General features: G+C 45.3%; 1 protein-coding gene across 1 annotated transcript in view; it reads right to left on the reverse strand.

Moving 5' to 3' along the window:
• The window catches only part of DNAH11 (dynein axonemal heavy chain 11), a 3,435,931-nt gene that overhangs the window by 1,626,147 nt on the left and 1,787,553 nt on the right, over window positions 1-22,231 (reverse strand). Inside the window, exon 50 of the mRNA XM_086939827.1 lies at window positions 375-614. Coding sequence (XP_086795953.1) covers window positions 375-614 — 240 coding nt within the window. The remainder of the gene's footprint in view (window positions 1-374; window positions 615-22,231) is intronic.

A 22,231-nucleotide genomic window follows, 5' to 3' on the forward strand; every position in this document is an offset into this window, starting at 1 on the left:
ATGAGATTCACGTTGACAAGGAGAGAAAACTCACACCAACAAATGCATGGCCCCTTTGCAGACTCACTGGCCAACCAACAATTTTAGTCTTGTCGTTCCATAGGTAAAACCAAACGTTTCAAATCACCAAGTGCAGCAAACAATCAAGAACGATAGAGACACACGTTGTGAAAGCTTTACATGACGAATAAAATAGAACACATTTTCAATGGGATCTATTGATATTTCAATGGCAGAAGAGAAAACAAAGTTTTATTTTTGGTTTCTGAAAAGCAAATTCATCAGGAACTGAAGCTTTTTGGTTCATTAATAGAAGTTTGCCAAGTAAGAGATTTGATTTGTTAGAACATGGTTGTTCAACGTGCACAACATACCTGTAAGACATTGGACATATCCCTAAGATTAAAGATGTAGTGAAATTTTATAGCAGTGGGAAGAAAGTTCTGAACCATCTTCTGGTGGAGCCATATTGCTGCTTGAATCACGGATGGGCCAATCTTCAGGACAGAGGCACTGAAGGAATGCTGCTGAAAATGAAAACCCAGGATTTTGCTGTAGATCGTTTCAAGGGCATCTGCTGATGGAAAGTTGACAGCAAACACGGAAAAATGTCTCTGTAAAAAATGTAAATGCAAGTTAATAGAATATTTGCTGGATGGAGATAAGGACAACATGTGAGCTACAACCAAACACCTACTACATTTACATCCACATTTCATAATCATATTTGCTTTGTGAACAGCATATTTTTAAGAAATGTATGAAGTGAAATATTAACAAAACATATTAATATTCCATTTCAAAACTTGTTTAGGTCACAATATACCCATAGAGTACCATCATATATAGAATTGGTCTGATTATTGAATGAAGATGAACTTTCCAATATTTTGTAGCTCTTCAGTGTAGTGGTTTAGAAGTATTGCAACACCGTTGAGATGTACAATATGTAAACAGGAAGTCTCTTTCCACAGTCAGTAGTTGTTGACACAATGTATTGGGTCCTCCAAAGTTGGTGTGGCCTCTTTGTTGCACTTAACCTTACAAAGTCACATGAGATCAAGAAGATGATTTGAGGCATCTCTTAAAGCAAACACAAATGAGTTACAAAAAAATCAAGTTAAAAAATTAGGTCCCATATCTCACACTAGAGTTCAGATTCATTTAAGAAGGGACGGATGTAGTTGTTTTTTTGCGTGTGTGGATGGAGAAGAAACACTGGGGATTCTCATTGAGGGAATGCAGAAGAAAAACACATTTGTGCCATGGTCCTGGTTGAGAACCCTCTCATAACATCATATTGCTCCAGCAGTGCACTCTTTCATTTCTCCCCACCTCTTAATTTGCCTATCCACTCCTAGTCTTTGCATTCATTTTAGTAAATCCCCGCCTTGCCTTCACCACAACCCATGCATCAATTAATTTGAAATCATTACTGGAACGCATGGAGAGCCTCACAATAATTTTTCTAACAAGTTGTGCGAGAACTACTTGCACACATTTGTAGGTGTGGCCTAGAGACTGATTTTGCTGTTCCCCGTCCTCATATAATCAAAAGAAATACAGCCTCATATAATCATGAATAAAGCATTCATCACTCTAATGAAGAGCCAATTGGTGCACAACTCAAACTTTTTTTAGAGTACTTATATGTGTGTCCATGTTTATATATTAACTGAAAATTATTTTTATTCTGTCATGTAACACAGTTTTTCTCCAATTCCGCAATGGTTAGCTTCATGATAATTTAAGGTTACAAGCCATGTTCAATGATTTTTATTACAAGCTCTTGTGGATTTTCTCCTACATATACTATAGGCTTTTCTTTAAAATTATGTCTCTATGATTCTCTGAATGAAAACAAAAGATCTCATGCATATACAAACATTTGTTCTTGGAAAGGAGCGTTATGTCGGTATTTGGTGTTCTCAATCAATTAATGACTTCACTAATGATTCAGTCCACAGGTAAACTTCCTTGTTCAATAAGTTCTGTATTTTATTTACTTTCCTTGTTCCAAAAGATTCTGTATTTCATATGCAAGCATAAAGATTGCTCCAACAATTTTCAATGTCATCAATTAAACCAGCCTATGCATTTCGTCCACTCTTGGACGTCATCAGGGCTGACAAAAAGAAAGAATTGACATGAAAATATTATATTGAGGTACGTTCTTGAATCACTATATGGAATATTTGTAATCGGTGAAGTGGGACCTGGGTTAAATATCAAATGATTATAAAAACATAAGGTTCAACTGGTTGACTCATGCGGGCGACGATTTCGCTCCCCTGAGACGAATTACGGTCAAGCGGGCCCACGCAGCCAACCGATGGTTCACCTCAGATCTTAAGGTGAAGAAATTGGATGCACGGAGAGCCGAGCGAGCATGGAGAAGAGCGTACTGTCCTGTGTTAAAAACCACCTACCTATCTGTTCTTCAGATTTACAAAAAAGGCATCCTTGACGCCAAAACTGAGTTTTATTCTAACAGGATACTGGCAGCGGAGTCCCAGTCAAAAGAAATCTTCGCCACTGTGCATGAACTGGCCTCATCTGATAGAGCTACGGCTATGATCCCTCCCTCTCAATCTCTTTGCAACTCGTTCAATGAGTTCTTCATTGAGAAGGTTGCAAAGATTAAAACCAACATCCCTCTCCCATCATCTACATTCACTAATCCCTCCCCCTTCCACTGTCTCCAAATTAACCAGTATTCCCCTCTTGACCAAGGACACTCTCCTCCCACTGCTCCAACGGGTGAAGTTGGGCTCCCCCTTGGATTTTGGCCCCGCCCACATCCTTAGAGAAATATTTCTAGCTTGTCCTACCCCGCCCCTCACAATCCTTAATGATTCACTTAGTAAGGGTGTTGTTCCTAGTCTCCATAAATCTGCGGTTGTCATCCCAATACTGAAAAAGGCTGGCGCCGATCCCTCATCCCCTTCTAACTATCGCCCCATTTCTCTCCTGCCCTACTTGGGAAAGTTTTTAGAAACCCATGTCACCAGCACCCTGAGCACCCACGTGGAGACAAATCACTGCCTCTCCCCTTGCCAGGCGGGCTTTCGGCCCCTCCACTCCACGGAGAAGGTGGTGATCTCAGTGATGGATGGGCTACGTGAAGGCATCGACACCAACCTCTCGCAAGCCCTCATCCTTTTAGATCTGTCCGCCGCTTTTGACACGGTGGACCACTCCATCCTCCTCACCCGTGTCAGGGCGGCGGGCATAGAGGGCCTAGCCTTCTCATGGCTCGAGTCCTTCCTGAGCGAGAGGGCTCAGGCGGTCCATCTTGCCGGCTTCACTGCTGCCTCCCGTAGGGTGGAGTGTGGTGTTCCCCAGGGCTCTTCACTTTCCCCTCTTTTGTTTAATTTATACATCTACCCCCTCATTTTTATGTTGCAGCAGCTCGACGTCTCGGTGTTCAACTACGCCGATGACCTTCAGCTAATTTTCAACCTCTCCCACTCCCCCTCATCCGCCCAGAATGTTCAAACAGTCATGCTGTTCATTCAGGACTGGATGAACTGCAACCAACTCAAACTCAACCCGGACAAGACAGAGTTGGTCTTGACCGGAGGTGGTTGCAGTCCCTGGTCTCCTTCCTATTGGCCCCCATCACTTGGTGTTCCCCCACTCCCGGTCCCCAAAGTTAAAACCCCTGGGATTCTTCTCAACCCACAACTTTCTGTTCACTCCCAAGTTAGTTCAGTGGTGTCCTCCTGTTTCTTTTCCCTTAGGACAATCAGGAAGATCTCCCGCTTCTTCTCCCTCCCGGCATTAAAAGTCATCGTGATGGCAATGGTGCTCTCGCGCCTTGATTATGGTAACATAATCTACAATGGCGCGCCGGCCTACGCCATCCACTGCCTGCAACTAGTGCAGAATCAGGCTGCTCGCCTGATCTATGGTCTGCCCAAATTTCACCGCGCTACTCCTTTGCTACAGACATTACACTGGTTGCCTGTGAGAGAGCGAGCTTTATTTAAACTTGGCTGTCTCACCTATCAGGCCAGGATGGGCACCGCTCCTGAGTTTATATGCTCAGCTATCAAGCCCTACCTGCCGGGTAGAGAACTCTGTTCCACCCATATGGCACTCCTGGTCACCCCCCGTTTTAAAATGAAGAAAGCTGGTGGATAAAAAAATTTCTCGCCCCAGCCTTCTGGAACTCTCTCCCTGTGCGACTTTGCACTTTATCTTCCTATATAGAGTTCCGAAAAAACCTCAAAACATTTCTTTTTTCCCGAGCTTTTGCTGCCTAGCCTCCTCCTGCTGCTGTTGCTGATTGTAACCTGAAAACCGCCATGAAACCGCTCGGTAAAAGTGTGCTCAATAAATGTTTTTAAATTCAAATTCAAATTCAAATTCAAGGGGGGCAGACGGGATATTCCTGATTAGGAATCACTTGATAATTAGACAGGAGGGTCTTTTTGTAATCAATCATGTGGTCTGGAATATACTATGATGATTTATCAATAGGACCAAGGGGAACTGTGCAGATTGTATATAGGCAGGCTTCTTTTTTGTTACATGTCTGTGATTGTCTAATTGCCAGGTCGAAATGACAGTTTAAAACTACTGTACACACCGATACTGCAACGGTAGGCCTGAGACATGTTTGCAGGGCTACTCTTGTGGGGGCAAAATCAGTGCTGCAGTCCTACTAGTAGCATTTGATTTACAGGCCCTGGGTGCACACAGAGCACTGTACTTGTTTCTTGCTAATAAATCAAATATGCCAATCATGGAGGAACCATGTAATTTAGACAAGGAGCATGTGACGAGGCGAGGAGTTCGCTCTCGGACCAAAGACTGAATGTGAGCCTTTCATCTCTTCCTATGCAGCCAAGCGCAGCGTGTTGTGACGGGATTCGAACACGGAGCCGAGGCAGTGAAGAAACAGAGCACTGTTTCTTTAACTGGGCCGATTTCGACGGAAGACACACCCCCTCTGATGATGTCGATACCAGCGAGTACGGAAAAGAAGGAAGCGATGCTGAATCGCCGTGTTCTACACTGGCAGGCGAAAGAGTGCAAGCGGAGGCGGACCAGCAGTCGGAAGCGGAAGAAGAACCGGAGCAGGTTGCAGAGCAAGGAGAGAAGCTAGGAGGCCAACGACAAGACGAATCCCCGAGCCACATTTCAAGGGAAGTGTGGCTTCACCAGGTACGCGCTCGCATCGCGGCGTGGGCGGGAAGGAGGGTGACAGAGCCTAAGTAAATCACTCGACCCTCGTTTCCTGCACTTTCCCCCTTCCAGAGCACTAAATCGTCACTCGAGCCTGTTTTCTTTGAGCACCACGTGTTTCGTCACACCCTTTCCCCTAGACATCTGCACGTTTGAGAACCAAATCCTAAACTGAGTATATTCTCTCCCTTCTTTCCTGGGTAACCCGGTACACGCCACGCTGGAGTGGAGAAGAGGAGGTCCAGAACGCCGAAGACTCCGCTGTTCCCCAGAGAAAAAAGAAGTGGAACTGGCCCTTCCCTACTATAGGAGCACCATCAGGAAAAAACGAGTGTTTAAAACAATAAAACCCAGTCTTACCCCAGTAGCTGGTCCCGTGACTTTCTCTGAAAGGCCACAGAGCACTTGCACTTTGCACTGGTCAGCATTAGTAAAGTGCCCAGAATCCTAACACCAGCAAAATGCAGCTCACAGTCAAAAACAGAGGGTAAGAGGCAAAAAGACAGTGGAAACTACGCCAAAAGATGGCAAGTATAACACAAGTGTTGACACAAGTGTTGACACAAGTGTTGACACTAGGAAACCTTTTTGAGCACTCCGACCACAACTGAGAGCCAGAAATGTTAAGTGTTTCTTTAAAGACCCATTAAGGTTTTGAATTTAACTGAATGGATCCTCAAGTATCTTTGGGCTGATAACAAATTAAAGACGTCTTGGACAAACTGGATGAATTAGATATACACATCCCCTTCCTAATATCCAGCTCATCACTGGATAAAGACAACTAATTAAATAATGTTCTACATAATCACAATAGCAATATAGGCCTGTAAATATAGTTTGAGTGGTCTCCCATGGTTGGCATATTACACGCTTCAGCCCATGGGGGACCCCTGGTCTACCTATGCCCTGGGTACCTCAGTACCATATACTAGGGACTGGTAAGGTTACAAAGAACAAGAAGAGCTGGAGGGTCTGTGAAGAAAAATGCTAAGTCTACAAGGTCCTCAATGAGAGCTACACACTTGGATTGCACTGAACCAGACCCAAGTGGTCACTAGACACTAGGTGTACAGTAGATATCCTATCAGCCCACCCACTTGGCGGAGCCTCGTCATGTAGGACGTCTAGAACCAAGTTGGTGTATCCACGCCTAGATGAATTGGCTAGACATCACACAATTATGGTTCACACGATGGAAGTGTCCACGCCACTGGCGGTGCTGGTACAGTGCAGTGCAATGAAAAAAAGTGAGTGAGTGATGTTAAAATGACGGTCGAGGCAAAAGAAAATCCCTTTATTATTATTCACCTGGACGTCAGATTAAAAAGAGGTGCATGACAGTGTGACAAAATCACTGTCTACTTTGCTGTGTGGTTAAATAGGCCAACATGTTTCTGCCATTAGGTGAAACTACACTGGCATTCTTCAGGGCCACTTGTATAAAATTTGCTACTGCAAAGATACACTCTAGTAGTAGTGCAAAGAAAGTGAAGATGACAGACCAAAAGTTAAGACTGTCAGACTAATAATGTGGTCAATTGGACCATCCTACCGTATCCTCTTGAACCGTTTGATGATAGAGGATGCAGTCCCAGCAATGTGTGGGAGTCAAGCCTCACCTCACCCGGCAACGGCTCGGAGATTGAGGCCCCGCTCTCTCCGTCGGTACCTCTCGGCTAGAACCAAAGCTTTGGTTTATCCACGCCTAGATGAATTGGCTAGACATCACACAATTATGGTTCACACGATGGAAGTGTCCACGCCACTGTCGGCTCTCTCCGTCGGTACCTCTGTCATATGGATACTTCGTTACATATATTGCGTTAAGTTAGCATGAGTGCATTACATGTTTAAACAGCCTTTTTTCCTTCGGCTTCAGTTTTGCACACGACACATACTTGTTGTTGTCGCCTTCACCCTAGAAGCGGTGAGGTGGTTTATTTGAGAATAATATGTTATTTCTATGCTATCAGCTTTGCCTGGTACACTTGGTACAACTGTCTGCACACTGAGAGCTGCACACTCTAAAATTAACCTAACACAAGGTTGCTGGGAGGCTTGATCCTCGCACCACATTAGACATAACACAAATAATGTTGATGCCAACATTTTGGGCTCTACGCGGGTTTAAGATAGAGTTACACGGAATGAACGTAGACACTTGGTGCTGCGCATGAAGAGAGCTGGTAGCTGTTGATGTGAACTGCTCCTACTGACATTGAGAGGTATGGGGCCGCCCTGCTAAAGCCCGAATGAGACCTTCTTAGATATAATATAATATGCTAGATAGGGTGCGCGAAATATAGGTGATATAGATTTCTATATAAATTGCATTATAACATGCTAGCACCTTTTGCTTACTATGGATTAGTGACTATGCTGCTGACTCTGATTTTTATAATCTGCATTTTGGTATTATACAAGATACTGCGTTTGAGAACTTTGCATTGAATAATAAATATTTCAACCTTGCACTTGTGTTCTTTGACTCTCAGTTTTGGTTTGAAATGATTATCTAACGAAAGAGTGTTCATGTGTTCCACGACTCCTGAGGTATTCTAAAGATCATGTTCTGGTTTGTCTAAGACATGGATCATTCCATAATGATCCATGAGACACTGTAGCTAGCTAGGTAAAGAGATTTCTGACACTGAGATGAGTTTTTGGATCATCCTAACTCACTGAGGTTCTAGATCTCTATGCACAGTTCTGTGGGAGAACGGAAACCCTGCTACATGGCGCCCAACGGATTGGTTGGCCGTATTTCATGACACTCGAGTAGTGTATCATTCAAACCTTAACACCTTCATTCCCGTTTCCGGTAAACGGTGGTGTCGGAAAAACCTACCTATTTTTGAAATAGGTCTTTTCAAGCTTGAATTTTTCTATAAATGGTTTCTTTGACTTACTACCCAGTTGTGCTACAAACTGTTCTTTGTCTCTTTACACTTCCTGTGCTAACATGGCCGTGGAAATTGCGCAGCATAGCCGAGTCGCGGTTCGCGACCACTTGCGGGCATATAATGTACCTGCGGAAGGCTTGGCTGTGGTTCTAGTGGTGAGTGCGGAACATGCGTACCCGTACGAATTGTTTTATTCCTGGGTGACATTTCCGGAAATGGACGCTAATTCGGGTGTCTATCATTCATACACTGCCTCGGCTGTACCGGCGGCTTATGCTCCGTACAGGGCACTGGAAGTACCTATAGACGCTTGGCAGCACGGAGTTTGGTTTGGTGGCGCCCTACCCCATTCTTTAACGGCTCCGAGGTTAGGTCCTTTATCCATTCCGGGCACAAATTGGCCCGCTTTGGGTGGATTTACTCCTCATCCTAATCGCACCACTTGTAGTGTAGCTGACCTGCGGCGTCTTCATGAGGTCGCGGTTGGAGTGATTAGAGCGCTTGTTCATTACATTGGTCGTAATATTCATGGCGCAGCTCCCGCAGGTGCGCAGCTTCGGGCAGAACAGGCTGGTTTGAAAATCAGTCCTGTCTTGGTGAATTCCGTTATGGGCAGAAAGCCAGACAATAAGGATGATTTTCCTTACTGGCTTGCCGAGAAATTCGACCAGCTGGAGGCTGTGTTTCCTAATACGACTCCGAGTGAAAAACACCGGATTCTTACGCTTAGTTTACCGAAAGATTTAGCCCCGGAACTTGTTGACTGTGAGACATGGGGTAAGACTTTTGCAGCGGTTTACTCGAGGTGCTTTGGCACACCGTCAGTGTCGAACCTGTCTGCGATCCTCAAACGTGTTCAGGATGATCACGGACCTGAGTCGGCGGTTGAGTTGGGTATGCGCCTGAACGGTTCATTTGAGACAGTTTGCGGTATTATCCTTGCCAATGTAAAAGGGGATGCAGTGAACTTTCAGGTGGCCAATGGTCTGGCGTTAATTCCCGATGCCGAGAAACCCCGTCAGCTGGCAAGAATTATTGTGGCGGCTTATAAAATGGTTGGCCGCAATTCTAAGGGTGCGAAGGTTTTTCTTGAAAAAGAAAAGAAGCAGCCCCAGGGGCAGTCTTCGGAAACAGGTGGACAGCCCAGGTCCAAAAAACAAAATTGGCCTAAAAAGCAGAATCAGGGTAAGCAACAACAACAACAGACACAGGTCTCAAGTCCAGCGCCTTCACAACCTGCGCAGTCAGAGCGAGTTTATGAATTGCGCGATCGCGCTACGATTAAATCGCCTGACAGATATCAGGCGTCTGACCAACGCTCTCCTCGTTCCTTTCAGGACTCATCGGCTCCGTCAACCGGTGGTGGAGGGGGCGGCAGGGGCAGGGGTGGTCAGCAAGGACGTGGCCAACCCCGCACGCAAAGTGAAGGGGACCAGCAGGACGACTCTACGCCAAAGAGACCGCAGTTTGCCAAGAAGAAAGTCGCAGCCTTAACGGCGCATCGATATGCCCCGGATAGTGAGAACGCGGCTTCGGAATCTGACGTGGGCTCTGACCTTGCTGGACAGCGCGGCGGAGATTACCATAGTGAGAGAGGCCCTCCGTCCACTGTTGAAGGTGACAGCGACTGACACTTATGTTGTAATCGAAACAGCTGATACACATGTTGCTCCCCCTGAAAGACTTTTTGAAATTGTCCTGTTAATTGAAGGTGACATGCAGCGAACTGTAAAGGGGGTATTTTGGGAGAATCTTTCGGATACGTATGACATTTTGCTTTCGGAGGCTGACTGGCCCCCACCTTTTGTTCTCGCAGCTCCGCGAGGGGAGGAGGTAATCCTCCCCAGTTTCGCGCACACTGTGCCGAGAGTGGAAGCGCTGCATTTTGCAGAAGAGTGGGCTCTGGCGCTTGCGCCGGCTGTGTACCGGAATCAGTGTGGCTGGGATAAATTGTCCCCTAGCCATGAGATTCCGTTGCGGTCACAGCCGCAGCCACAACCCCAGTATCCCATACGGCGTGAAGCTAAGGCTTCGGTCGCGGCTATCCTTGAACAATTGGAATATCAAGGTGTAATTGAAACGTGTGTGTCACCAATGAATAATCCCCTTTTTACTGTTAACAAGCCGGACGGCTCGTATCGTCTAGTTTTGGATTACCGGCATTTGAACTCGCATTGCGGTAACTGTGCAGTACAGAATACTCACGGCTCTGCCTTAGTGAATAGTCTTGAGCGTAAACGGTTCAAAACCACGCTTGACATTTCCAATGGTTTTTATGCACATAGATTAGATGGTCTAAGTTCCCAATGGACCAGTTTTACATGCGGCGGCGTACAAAAAATGTTTAAAAGACTCCCAATGGGATATAAAAATAGTCCTGGAGTGTTTTCCGCCCGCATAGTCTCTCTTTTGGAGAGTTTCGATCCAGTTGCATGTTCGTATGTGGATGACATTTATCTCACAGACGACGAGCTTTGGGTGCATCTGTGTCGAGTAAACAGCATAATTTGTAACTTTGCAGACATGGGTTACAAGTTTAACTTTGCGAAATCACACATTGCGGAGTACACAGTGTTGTTTCTAGGTTATGAACTTAACCATGAAGGAAAGGGGTTGGCTCCTCATTTCCTGGAGAAGTGCGCGCAGTTGCGCTCTCCGACAACGCTGAAAAAATTACAGTCTTTACTGGGTTTTTTAAATTTCGGGAGGACATACGTTCCGGAATATGCCCAGCGTATCAAGCCTTTATATGCTTTGGTACAACCATCTTTTTCCAAATCATGCTGGCTGCCTGAGCATTCAGCCATTCTGCAGGCTTTGCAGGCTGATTTGCTCACTTCTGACTACTTACAGACCCGTGATAACCAGACCTGACCAACGACCCCGCCGCCGCCAGAGCCAACCTGCACGAAGGGATGAAAGAGGTAGCCGAGTGGATGACGACCAGCCGCCTGAAACTGAACTCGGACAAGACGGAGGTCCTCATCCTGGGCTCCTCTCCCTCCGCCTGGGACGACTCCTGGTGGCCTCCCGCCCTGGGCACCGCACCCAAACCGACAGACCATGCACGCAACCTGGGCTTCATCCTGGACTCCTCCCTCTCCATGACCAGGCAAGTCAACAACGTCTCCTCGGCATGCTTCAACATCCTACGCATGCTACGGAAGATCTTCTGGTGGATCCCCACCGAGACCAGGAAGACCGTCACCCAGGCCCTCGTCACCAGCCGACTGGACTACGGCAACGCCCTCTACGCCGGGACCACCGCCAAGCTCCAGAAGAGACTCCAGCGGATCCAGAACGCCTCAGCCAGACTCATCCTCGACATCCCACGAACCAGCCACATCTCCGGACATCTGCGAGACCTTCACTGGCTCCCCGTCAACAAAAGAATCACCTTCCGCCTCCTCACCCACGCACACAAAGCCCTACACGACCAAGGCCCGAGCTACCTCAACAGCCGAGTCAACTTCTACGCTCCCAAACGCCACCTCCGATCAGCCAACCACGCCCTCGCCGCCGTCCCCCGCATCCGAAGAGCGACTACAGGAGGAAGGTCCTTCTCCCACCTGGCCGCCAAGACCTGGAACTCCCTCCCGACCGACCTGCGCCTGACCCAAGACCACCTCTCCTTCAGGAAGAAGCTGAAGACCTGGCTGTTCGAGCAGTAGCCGCTCCCCCCCCCCAGCGCCTTGAGACCCCACGGGTATGTAGCGCGCTTTATAAGTGTCACTGATTGATTGATTGACCAACCTGGTGATAAGAATTATCCCTGGGACGGTGGGTTTCACGTACCTGACTTTTAATGAGGGTGATACTGTACCTATTGCTTACAAGTCACACTTGTACACTTCGGCTGAACTGCGTTTTTCCACTGTGGAGAAAGTTTTAACGGCTGTGCAGATGGCAATTCTTAAAGAACGTGCCCTGTCGCAGGGAAAGCGCATGATTGTTGTTACCCCGTGTCCTGCCTTGGAGGCGGTCACGAAAGCCAGTGTACCGAATTCTAAAGCTTTGCACCCTCGGTGGATTCAGTGGGCTACATCCTTGACATCTCAGGATGTCACGTTTATTTTTGACGCCGCTTTACGGTCGCAGGAGTATTTACAGTATGAATTTGTTCATCCTGCTCCTTTAGCAATGCGGCCGTTGGAGGATTTCCACTGTATCATTTACACGGATGGTTCGGCGCAGGTTGCGCATGGCTCTAAACATGCCTACGTTTCCGCTTGCGCCATTGTGGTCGGTGCCATGGTGAACGATGAGTTCAAGTCCAGCGTCGTGCACACGCAGACGCTTGGGGACTGCACCGCACAATTAGCTGAGCTGCGTGCTCTAATGCTTGCATTGGAGTACGCTGATCCTTGTGTGACGACTTTAATCGTAAGTGATTCTTACTACTGTGTCCAGTCTTACAATGAGAACTTGTTCTTTTGGATTCAGAATGATTTTCGTGATTCCAAAGGTAGCACAATAAAACATAAAATGATCTGGGTCCGAGTGGCGGAACTTAAAGAGAAACTGCCACTCGTGTTTGTGATCCATACTCTCGGCCACCAGCGCGTGGGAGTCCACGCTGTTGGCAACTCGCTTGCTGATGAAGCAGCGAAGTCAGCAGTATCAAAATACTTAGTTGCAGCAGTCACAAGGTCCAAAAGCAAAATAGATGATGACATCTTGGCGGCTGTTGCTGCCACGGCGAAGGGAGGTAAATATCCTGCGGGGTTCCCTTCGAAGTACACATACCACTTAAGTCCCGATAAGGTTCCTTATGTGAAAATTCCTGAAGTTGGAGAGCGTCTAGTTCCCAACTCGGATCGCAGAGCTTCTCTGATTACAGCGGCTCATGAAGGTGTGGCGTCTGCGCATGCGGGCGTCTCAGCCACTGTATCTCAGCTACAACAGAGGTTCTGGTGGCGGGGACTGTACAAACAGACGCGCGATTATGTCCTTATGTGTGACATTTGTCAGCAGATCAAGCCTTCTACTGCTGCGCGTCCGCCTCAGACACAGTTGTACATCTCTAATAAACCACTTGGATGTGTTTATTTGGATCACTGCGGTCCTTTTTCTTCTGATACTGCGTATAAATACATCTTAGTAGCAGTTGACTCATGCACACGCTTTGTATGGGTATGGCCACATCGAAGCGCTGATTCGCGAACTGTCATTAAGGATTTGCGTGTCTTTGTGGGAATCTTTGCTTGTGGTGCTTTCCATTCGGACCAGGGTCCGGCTTTCGCCTCTAAGGCGTATAAGGATGCTATGGTTTCGTTGGGAGTACAGGTGAAGTTTTCAAGTCCCTACAGGCCTGAGGGCAATTCTGTAGTAGAAAGAATGAACCGCGACTTAAAGCAATCTTTGACAGCCCGTGTTATAGGCACTGGTAGAAACTGGCTGACCCACCTCTATGGCGTGCAGCGTGCGCTTAATAATCTCCCTAGAAGGTCTCTGGGTGGGTGGACCCCATACGAAATGCTCTTTGGTATCAAGATGTACGTCCCTGACCTTGATGGTGCAGACTGCCAGGCCCAGGCCGCGGCCTTTGACGTAGATGAACATTGCAATGTTTTACAGGATCTACAAAAGACCAGAGACAGTCTTGCAAAGGAACACTTGCCCTCCACGTCGGATGATGCGTTGCAGATCCCGGTAGTTGGCTGGCTACCCCAAGTTGGAGAACTGGTTCGAGAGAAGATCGATAACAAGAAAGAGTTTGGTCCCTCATATCGAGCGCCGGTTCGAGTCCTTGGAGTGAAGGGCACAAGAACAGTCATTTTACCACCACTTCCAGGTCGTAAAGAAAACAGATTTATTTCTATTGACAATGTCAAGACACACAGGGTGGCCGATTCTTCATAGCATGACACCGGCTGTATCCTGTCCTTCCATGGTGAGGCACTCTGTGCTGGCTATTACATCTGGTGCAGATCAGGAGGTGTCCCTCGAGATGCCTGCCATATCCAGTCCTTTATTAAATACTATTCCTGTTACTAACATTGATGAGGTGACCTATGCAGATCCTGCTGATTTATCTATGTCCGATTTACATGCTCGTTTGGCTAATCAGTCCAGATTCTCTTTTGACTCTGATTCGGAACTTTCAAAGAAACCATCGACTATGCCACGTTGTTTAAAAAACATTTTTTAGTTCCACCTTGGACATACATTTGGCTGATACTATTTTCATTTTATCTTTTTATGTCAATTGGTTTTGTGTTTTATTTTTCCGCCTGATTGATGGCCATTATGTGAAAGAAAGAACAGGAATTCGGTACCTTAATGGAACATTGGCCCCTCTTTCCTCCTCACATTCAGCACACAGACTAAAGAGAGACTTACATTCAGTAGAGATTACTGCTTGGCCTGTCCTTGATGGGATTGTGTGGAATGCGGTTAGGTTTCAGATACATGGCCCCACAGAGGTTATTAATGTTCCTAATGTGCTTAGAGTAAACATGGGAGATGTGATTAAGCAAAATATTCATTCTGATGATTGGGATCTTCAGGCCGTAGAAGCATTGTTCTCTGATTTGAAATATTATGCGGCCTTTGATGATGAGGATTTATATTTAGATTCTGTGAATTATGGTGATTTGTTTTGTTACCAACATTATGGAAATCATTTCTTGCACAAGACAAGTTCCAGACGGGTTCCTGTGAATTACACTCAGTGGGAACATTGCCCTACTCCTTTACAGGGGAGCTCAAGTACGTTTCTGGGAAAATATTCTTACTTTACAGATTTTAATCATTCAAATCCTAAGTCGTTTTATTTTAAAGTGAACCAGAAATTCATGCCCAAAGTTAGGCTAACTGACACAAAATTGTTGTATTCAAAGTCCTTTCTAGAAAGGTTATCTGTGGAGGGCTATGAGTTATGGAAGGATGTTATTGACCTTAAGTCGGTTTGGGGTACCAAAGATTGGCAGGTACAAGGCACTGAGGCTTTGCATCGTGCATGTCTCATCCCGAATCACATGTTGTTTTTAAATTCGACTGTTTCCCAAACAACATGTTTTGGATTGGCTACATCTAAAAAATTAAATACCCCTACTATCCCTGATTTGGAAGAATATTCAGGTTGGAGTAATTTCACTACATTATCCATAAGTGAGATACAAGCACTTTTGCAGAATTCCTCCTTTAATATTTCCAGTTTTGATCCAGATGGGTGGCTTTTATGGCAGAGGAGCTCTGATTCTTGCCAACGTCGTTTTTTGGGTTTGTCTGAAGGTTTTACACGCATCAGGCCAGATCCCAGGTTTGACACAGATCACACTGTTACAACTTATTCAGTAGGCAAATTGTGTCAGAACTGGTTACAACATTCCACTTTAGCTGCAGTTAAACTGCATCTGTCCCAGTTGAATGAGAATATAGAGCTAAATGATTTTATAAAAGGCCCGACTATGGGTAGGTCTAAACGCTTTATTTATGCTATTTACAATGAAATTTGGAATTTTTCACAAGTTGAAGCAGCTAAACGCCTGAGGGCTATTGATCAAGCCAATTTGGAAAAAGTGCTTGCAGTGGTCGATAACAGTATTAACACGCTTTCTTCCAGAATTTACACATTGGATAATATTGTTTCTTCTGTTGTTGATATTGTACATGATGAAGTGTCCACGTTATACCATGGTCAAAATCAATTGCGTTCTGTAATGCAGTTTGCCTGGACTCTACAGACAATTAAGGCTGGTCGAGTTCCCTGGACCTCATTGAACGTTTCATCCCTTTTTGCCCCTTTTAATCTTACTGAAAAACAGCACATGCTTTCAATGCGTGATGCATCATTTTCTATGTTACATATTGAGAAGCTAGAATCCTTGCCTTTTTCTGTTGCTGAAACCACTACTGCCACGTGGCTTATTCATGGTTTAATTACATTACCATTTCCTTTATATAAATTTACTAACTGTATGCGGTATATTGCTATAGGACGATATGAACCACTAGGCAATGCATTCCTACATGAGGCATGGTCATTACCATACACATACAGATGTCTGAAGGATGGGAAAGAAGTGAATCTTAATGGCGAGGAATGCACACAGTCACCTGACCATTCATTAATATGCAGACACATTCAGTTACACGGTTCTTGTAATCAGGACCGCCCAAATTTAGCATGTGTTTTAAAAGGCACGCCAGTTCCAGCGGTGGTTCCCACATTCACATTATTAGCTAATGGTAGTTATTTGCTTTTAAACAACGAATTATGTTGTGGTTTATTAATTGGTGTGGCATATGTGGTAACTGTATCAGAGCGTGTAGTGTGCTGCAAGAATGTTCTATACCCACCCACGCATGGTTCTTCAGATGTCTCCATCTGGCCACGGATTCCAACCTTGGAAGCAAAATTCAATGGTTTAAGCAGAATAAGGGCCCTTTTGTCTCAAAAACAAGTGACCCTGAGTTCGGCCCGGGAAACTTATGTCCTTCACATAGCCAACACCCGCACAGAGGTGCAGGCGCTTTTAAATACTGATTTGCCGTTTCATTTCTGCGAGCTGGTACACCAGATATTTAATGCTTCTTCAACAACTGGGCTGGCACATTTTTTCAAGTTAGTCAGCAGTGGCCTCGTGACTACGTTTGAAAAGGTTTTTAGTATCATTCCCACGTTTTTCCACACTATTTTTTCGAGTTTGTTTGGTGGACTACCTGTGTTACTGGCTGTAGCCGCAGGCATTCTGTTGGTGTTTTTCTTCATAAAACATGGATGCCCTTCCTGCGCAAGACGCCGTTCAACGCCTCCTGACACTGTGCCGTAATCGGATGCTCAATTACTATGGAACATTGCCGCTTGCAGCATTAAGCACGGCCTATAGATTGTCATTTCGGTTCACCGACTTCACGTGTGTCCAACCTGTGTTTCACTGCCTGAACTGCGAGTTCGATTGGGCCATTGACTTGTGCCTATGCTTAAGGACTGCTCCTGACGTCGATTTTGATCAGCTAATGCGTCCCGTGGTGGCTCAAGAGTTGATCTGTTCTGGCGAGAGAGTTATGGCCTTGGCAGCAATGAATGGAGTTCTGGGCCAATGGGAGATCTCTGCAGCGGCGGATGCCTTTCTGACACACAGCGACCTGGTGAACCCACTGAGTTGTCCTCTGACGTTACAGGAGGATCCGATGCTGGAGGAGCACATATGTTCTTTCCCATTGCTAAATTGGATTGCAGAGCTATTTTCGGATGATGGCAGTGATTTCATGCTGGAGGCTGTTGCAACTTTCTTTGCATATACTTTCCAATCGTGAGATGCCTGGGAGGAATGCTTTGTTGTGAAATATTACTTTCCCCTCGCTGAATTGGAGGGATGGACTACGTTCAGCTGATGGAGAGTACAGTCACGTGATGTCGCTGAGGATAACATCAATATGGCACATGACTTTGGAAATCGGATAAGTGCCTTGTTTTTTTTGTTTTTTCCTCTTACAAACATTTGGATTGATGCGACCTGGTCCTACATTTCATAATTTTGAGAACTTGCGGATGACTTTTGGTTCAAAAGTTTTGTTTTTATTTTTAGATTTGAGGCCACTGTGGGCATTCATACATATTCATTCATACATATTTTTAGCTTATTTTAGCTCAAGATTATTGAACTTTGCTTTCAATTTTTGTATCTGATTTAGTATTGCCTTTTCCCTTATGTTTGACGGTGCTCGGACCAATGGGGGGGTGTCATATGGATACTTCGTTACATATATTGCGTTAAGTTAGCATGAGTGCATTACATGTTTAAACAGCCTTTTTTCCTTCGGCTTCAGTTTTGCACACGACACATACTTGTTGTTGTCGCCTTCACCCTAGAAGCGGTGAGGTGGTTTATTTGAGAATAATATGTTATTTCTATGCTATCAGCTTTGCCTGGTACACTTGGTACAACTGTCTGCACACTGAGAGCTGCACACTCTAAAATTAACCTAACACAAGGTTGCTGGGAGGCTTGATCCTCGCACCACATTAGACATAACACAAATAATGTTGATGCCAACATTTTGGGCTCTACGCGGGTTTAAGATAGAGTTACACGGAATGAACGTAGACACTTGGTGCTGCGCATGAAGAGAGCTGGTAGCTGTTGATGTGAACTGCTCCTACTGACATTGAGAGGTATGGGGCCGCCCTGCTAAAGCCCGAATGAGACCTTCTTAGATATAATATAATATGCTAGATAGGGTGCGCGAAATATAGGTGATATAGATTTCTATAGAAATTGCATTATAACATGCTAGCACCTTTTGCTTACTATGGATTAGTGACTATGCTGCTGACTCTGATTTTTATAATCTGCATTTTGGTATTATACAAGATACTGCGTTTGAGAACTTTGCATTGAATAATAAATATTTCAACCTTGCACTTGTGTTCTTTGACTCTCAGTTTTGGTTTGAAATGATTATCTAACGAAAGAGTGTTCATGTGTTCCACGACTCCTGAGGTATTCTAAAGATCATGTTCTGGTTTGTCTAAGACATGGATCATTCCATAATGATCCATGAGACACTGTAACTAGCTAGGTAAAGCGATTTCTGACACTGAGATGAGTTTTTGGATCATCCTAACTCACTGAGGTTCTAGATCTCTATGCACAGTTCTGTGGGAGAACGGAAACCCTGCTACACCTCTCGGCTAGAACCAAAGCTTTGGTTCTAGCCGAGAGGTACCGACGGAGAGAGCGGGGCCTCAATCTCCGAGCCGTTGCCGGGTGAGGTGAGGCTTGACTCCCACACATTGCTGGGACTGCATCCTCTATCATCAAACGGTTCAAGAGGATACGGTAGGATGGTCCAATTGACCACATTATTAGTCTGACAGTCTTAACTTTTGGTCTGTCATCTTCACTTTCTTTGCACTACTACTAGAGTGTATCTTTGCAGTAGCAAATTTTATACAAGTGGCCCTGAAGAATGCCGGTGTAGTTTCACCTAATGGCAGAAACATGTTGGCCTATTTAACCACACAGCAAAGTAGACAGTGATTTTGTCACACTGTCATGCACCTCTTTTTAATCTGACGTCCAGGTGAATAATAATAAAGGGATTTTCTTTTGCCTCGACCGTCATTTTAACATCACTCACTCACTTTTTTTCATTGCACTGCACTGTACCAGCACCGCCAGTGGCGTGGACACTTCCATCGTGTGAACCATAATTGTGTGATGTCTAGCCAATTCATCTAGGCGTGGATACACCAACTTGGTTCTAGACGTCCTACATGACGAGGCTCCGCCAAGTGGGTGGGCTGGTAGGATATCTACTGTACACCTAGTGTCTAGTGACCACTTGGGTCTGGTTCAGTGCAATCCAAGTGTGTAGCTCTCATTGAGGACCTTGTAGACTTAGCATTTTTCTTCACAGACCCTCCAGCTCTTCTTGTTCTTTATAGTTCTAATAGGGGTTCTTCCAGTTTGGACGGTCTATAAATATATTCCCCTTGACCCTCCTTTAATAGTTGTTTTACTGGTAAGGTTACACCAGTATCCAATCTGAAATGTACCAGAGTACTACTCTCACTTCTACTTCCTTTTCTTTTCCTTCACTTGTTTACACTTTCTCCTTTCAGTGAATAGGGCCAACAATGATTAACTTGCGTACACCTCTGTACATCATCACCAAACACACTCTATGGATGAGGGTCCCTAGTGTGTACATGTTATTGCTGCTTACTATTCTAGAAAATTAATACATCGTTCTGAAGAATTTTTTTATATATATATATATATATATATATATATATATATATATATATATATATATATTACCTACTGGCGGTCGCCAGTAGGTATATATAGTTAGGATTTTTTCTCTATGGGACTTTTGAAAATTCTATGTCTAATAACTTTGGCGTTTGTGGACGGAATCGGCTGAAATTTTCAGAAAAATGGCACATTTTGTTTCTGAGCAGCACCTAAAAATTTGGGGGGGTTTCGTCAAGGGGGGGCCGAGAAAAAAGGGGGGTCCCAAAACAAGTTTTTCCCATTCATTTTTCCATAGGGCGTTTGGCCTCACTTTTAGCTCGAACGGCTGAATGGATTTGCAAGAAACTTGGCAAAATTGTAGGGACTGTTAGCCCGATGTGCCTTTGCTGGGTCTCAATATATGTGCTCCAGTGGATTTTGAGAAATTAACATTTTAAAAAACAGATATATCTGTGACAGCGTCCCGGGTAGCGCTCCGGTTCGCGTACTTTTCGCGTTACGGAACTTTGCGAAGCGAAGCTGATTGGCTCTCCGGTGTCTGTCAACATTCTAAACAGTCCGGAACGGCCGCCATCTTGTCTCTCGGTAGGATCGAAAGACAAGAGGAGGAGAAAAACAAAGGGGGAATTTAATGAAAGGGGGCAAGGTAGACCCCTCTTGACCCCCTAGGAATGATGTTGGGGTTATTAAAGGGTCCCGTGGGGCAAATAAAAAAAAATCAATTTTTCGCGGTAGAAGCGCTTCCCTGTTCGCGAACCGGGTCGCGAAACGGGAATTCGCCATTTTGTGTTTCGTTTTAATTAAATTACAAGATGGAGGAAAAACAATGTGAGAAATGGGTATAAGGGGGTACGGGAGACGTATCCTGACCCCCTATGTTTTCTGAGGGTGGCTGAGGATGCTCATATATGTTGATACATGTCTTCCAGCGGCTGCGCGTGAGCGTTTTTTTTTTTGGCTGCATGACGTCTGTTAACGTTCGATTCGAAGGAAATCAGGAAGTGTTGACCGCCATTTTGTCACTGCGAGTAAATATATTGTTAAAAATAATTGTTATAAATTAATCCGTATTGATAAACATTGTCTGCGCCATCTTGCCTTTTTTCCAATGCCACACTTTTGTCGTGCACGGCAGCCATTTTAGATGCCTTGACCAGACCCACTCTCTGCACGCCGCCGATCCTCAGCATGGCTCCCCACCCTCGCAAGCATCTCCCCCACGCACTGGTCACCCCTGCTCTCTCTCTCATGCATGGGCCATAAACCTCCCCCCATCTGCGCTGCTCTTCCCTGAGAATCACACCCTGTGCCCGCCCGACACCTCCCTTTCACCCTATTCACTACCGCACCCTCTGACACTCCTCTTCCTCTGTGTCTGATTGTCCAGGCCGGTCCCAGGCTATCACCTAGCCCTGCGGATGTAGTTTATGGCCCCAACTGTATAGAATCACCCCTCTTCAAAGGAGTTACAGTAGATCAAGGCCCCCACCCCATGAGATCCGTCACACCACACACGTTCCTACTATCTGATAACGATCCTGTATTGTGATTGGGGAGGGGATTCTCACTGTAAGGGTGTGTGGGACTGAGCCTGAAGCAGAAGATTCCAGGGATGCCTTTTTGTACATCAAAGTCTTCACAATTATGTGTCACATTAAAAATATATAGCACTCCGTTTATTTAACAGTCCATTCGCGTTAATGGATAGGATATTACATAAGTCAATTGTCATTGTTAAGGCTATGAAATTCTAAACTCCTTCTGTACCAACCAAAGTTAAGAATAGAAAACCTACTTCTCTTGTATTTTTTTGCTGCATTCAACCCCCCCCCACCAAGGACCCCCCCATGGATGCGGGACCACCCTTCCTGACCACGCTGCCCACATCCCACCCTTTCTTCTACTTCGGGTGTCTTCTTATTACACCCCGGTGTGTCCTGGTGTGATCCTGGACCCAGGAACCCCCGCCTATTTTCAAACTCTCATTATTTTAATTCCTCATATTCAACATTCAACATTCAATATAGCCAAGCCACAGAGCCTAGGCCCTTGTTGATATTTCATCAAGAAGGGTCTGTGCCTCTTCTAGATCAGTAAATAGAAAAAAAATTCCTTTGACGAGAACCTTCAACTTTGATTGCTGTGCAATCGAGGCCTGGGCTCCATTAGCCTTGAATAACTGCAGCAACTTTACAAACTCTTTCCTTCTCTTAGCCGCAGTTGCTGTCATATCTGAGAAAATCCTGCATTTTGTAGTTTCAGAAATGAAAAACTGGCGTTGTTGATATGCCTTGGAAAGTATCCGTTCCTTAATTCTAAAATCCGCAAAATTTAATAGAATAGTTCTAGGAAATGGAGAATTCGCAAAGCGCTGAGCCGGAACTCTGTGGGCTCTTGTTATTGTCAAGTCTCCTTCAAAAT

The sequence above is a fragment of the Lissotriton vulgaris genome, chromosome 10 (genome assembly GCF_964263255.1).
Source record: "Lissotriton vulgaris chromosome 10, aLisVul1.2, whole genome shotgun sequence".
Lineage (NCBI taxonomy): Eukaryota > Metazoa > Chordata > Amphibia > Caudata > Salamandridae > Lissotriton > Lissotriton vulgaris.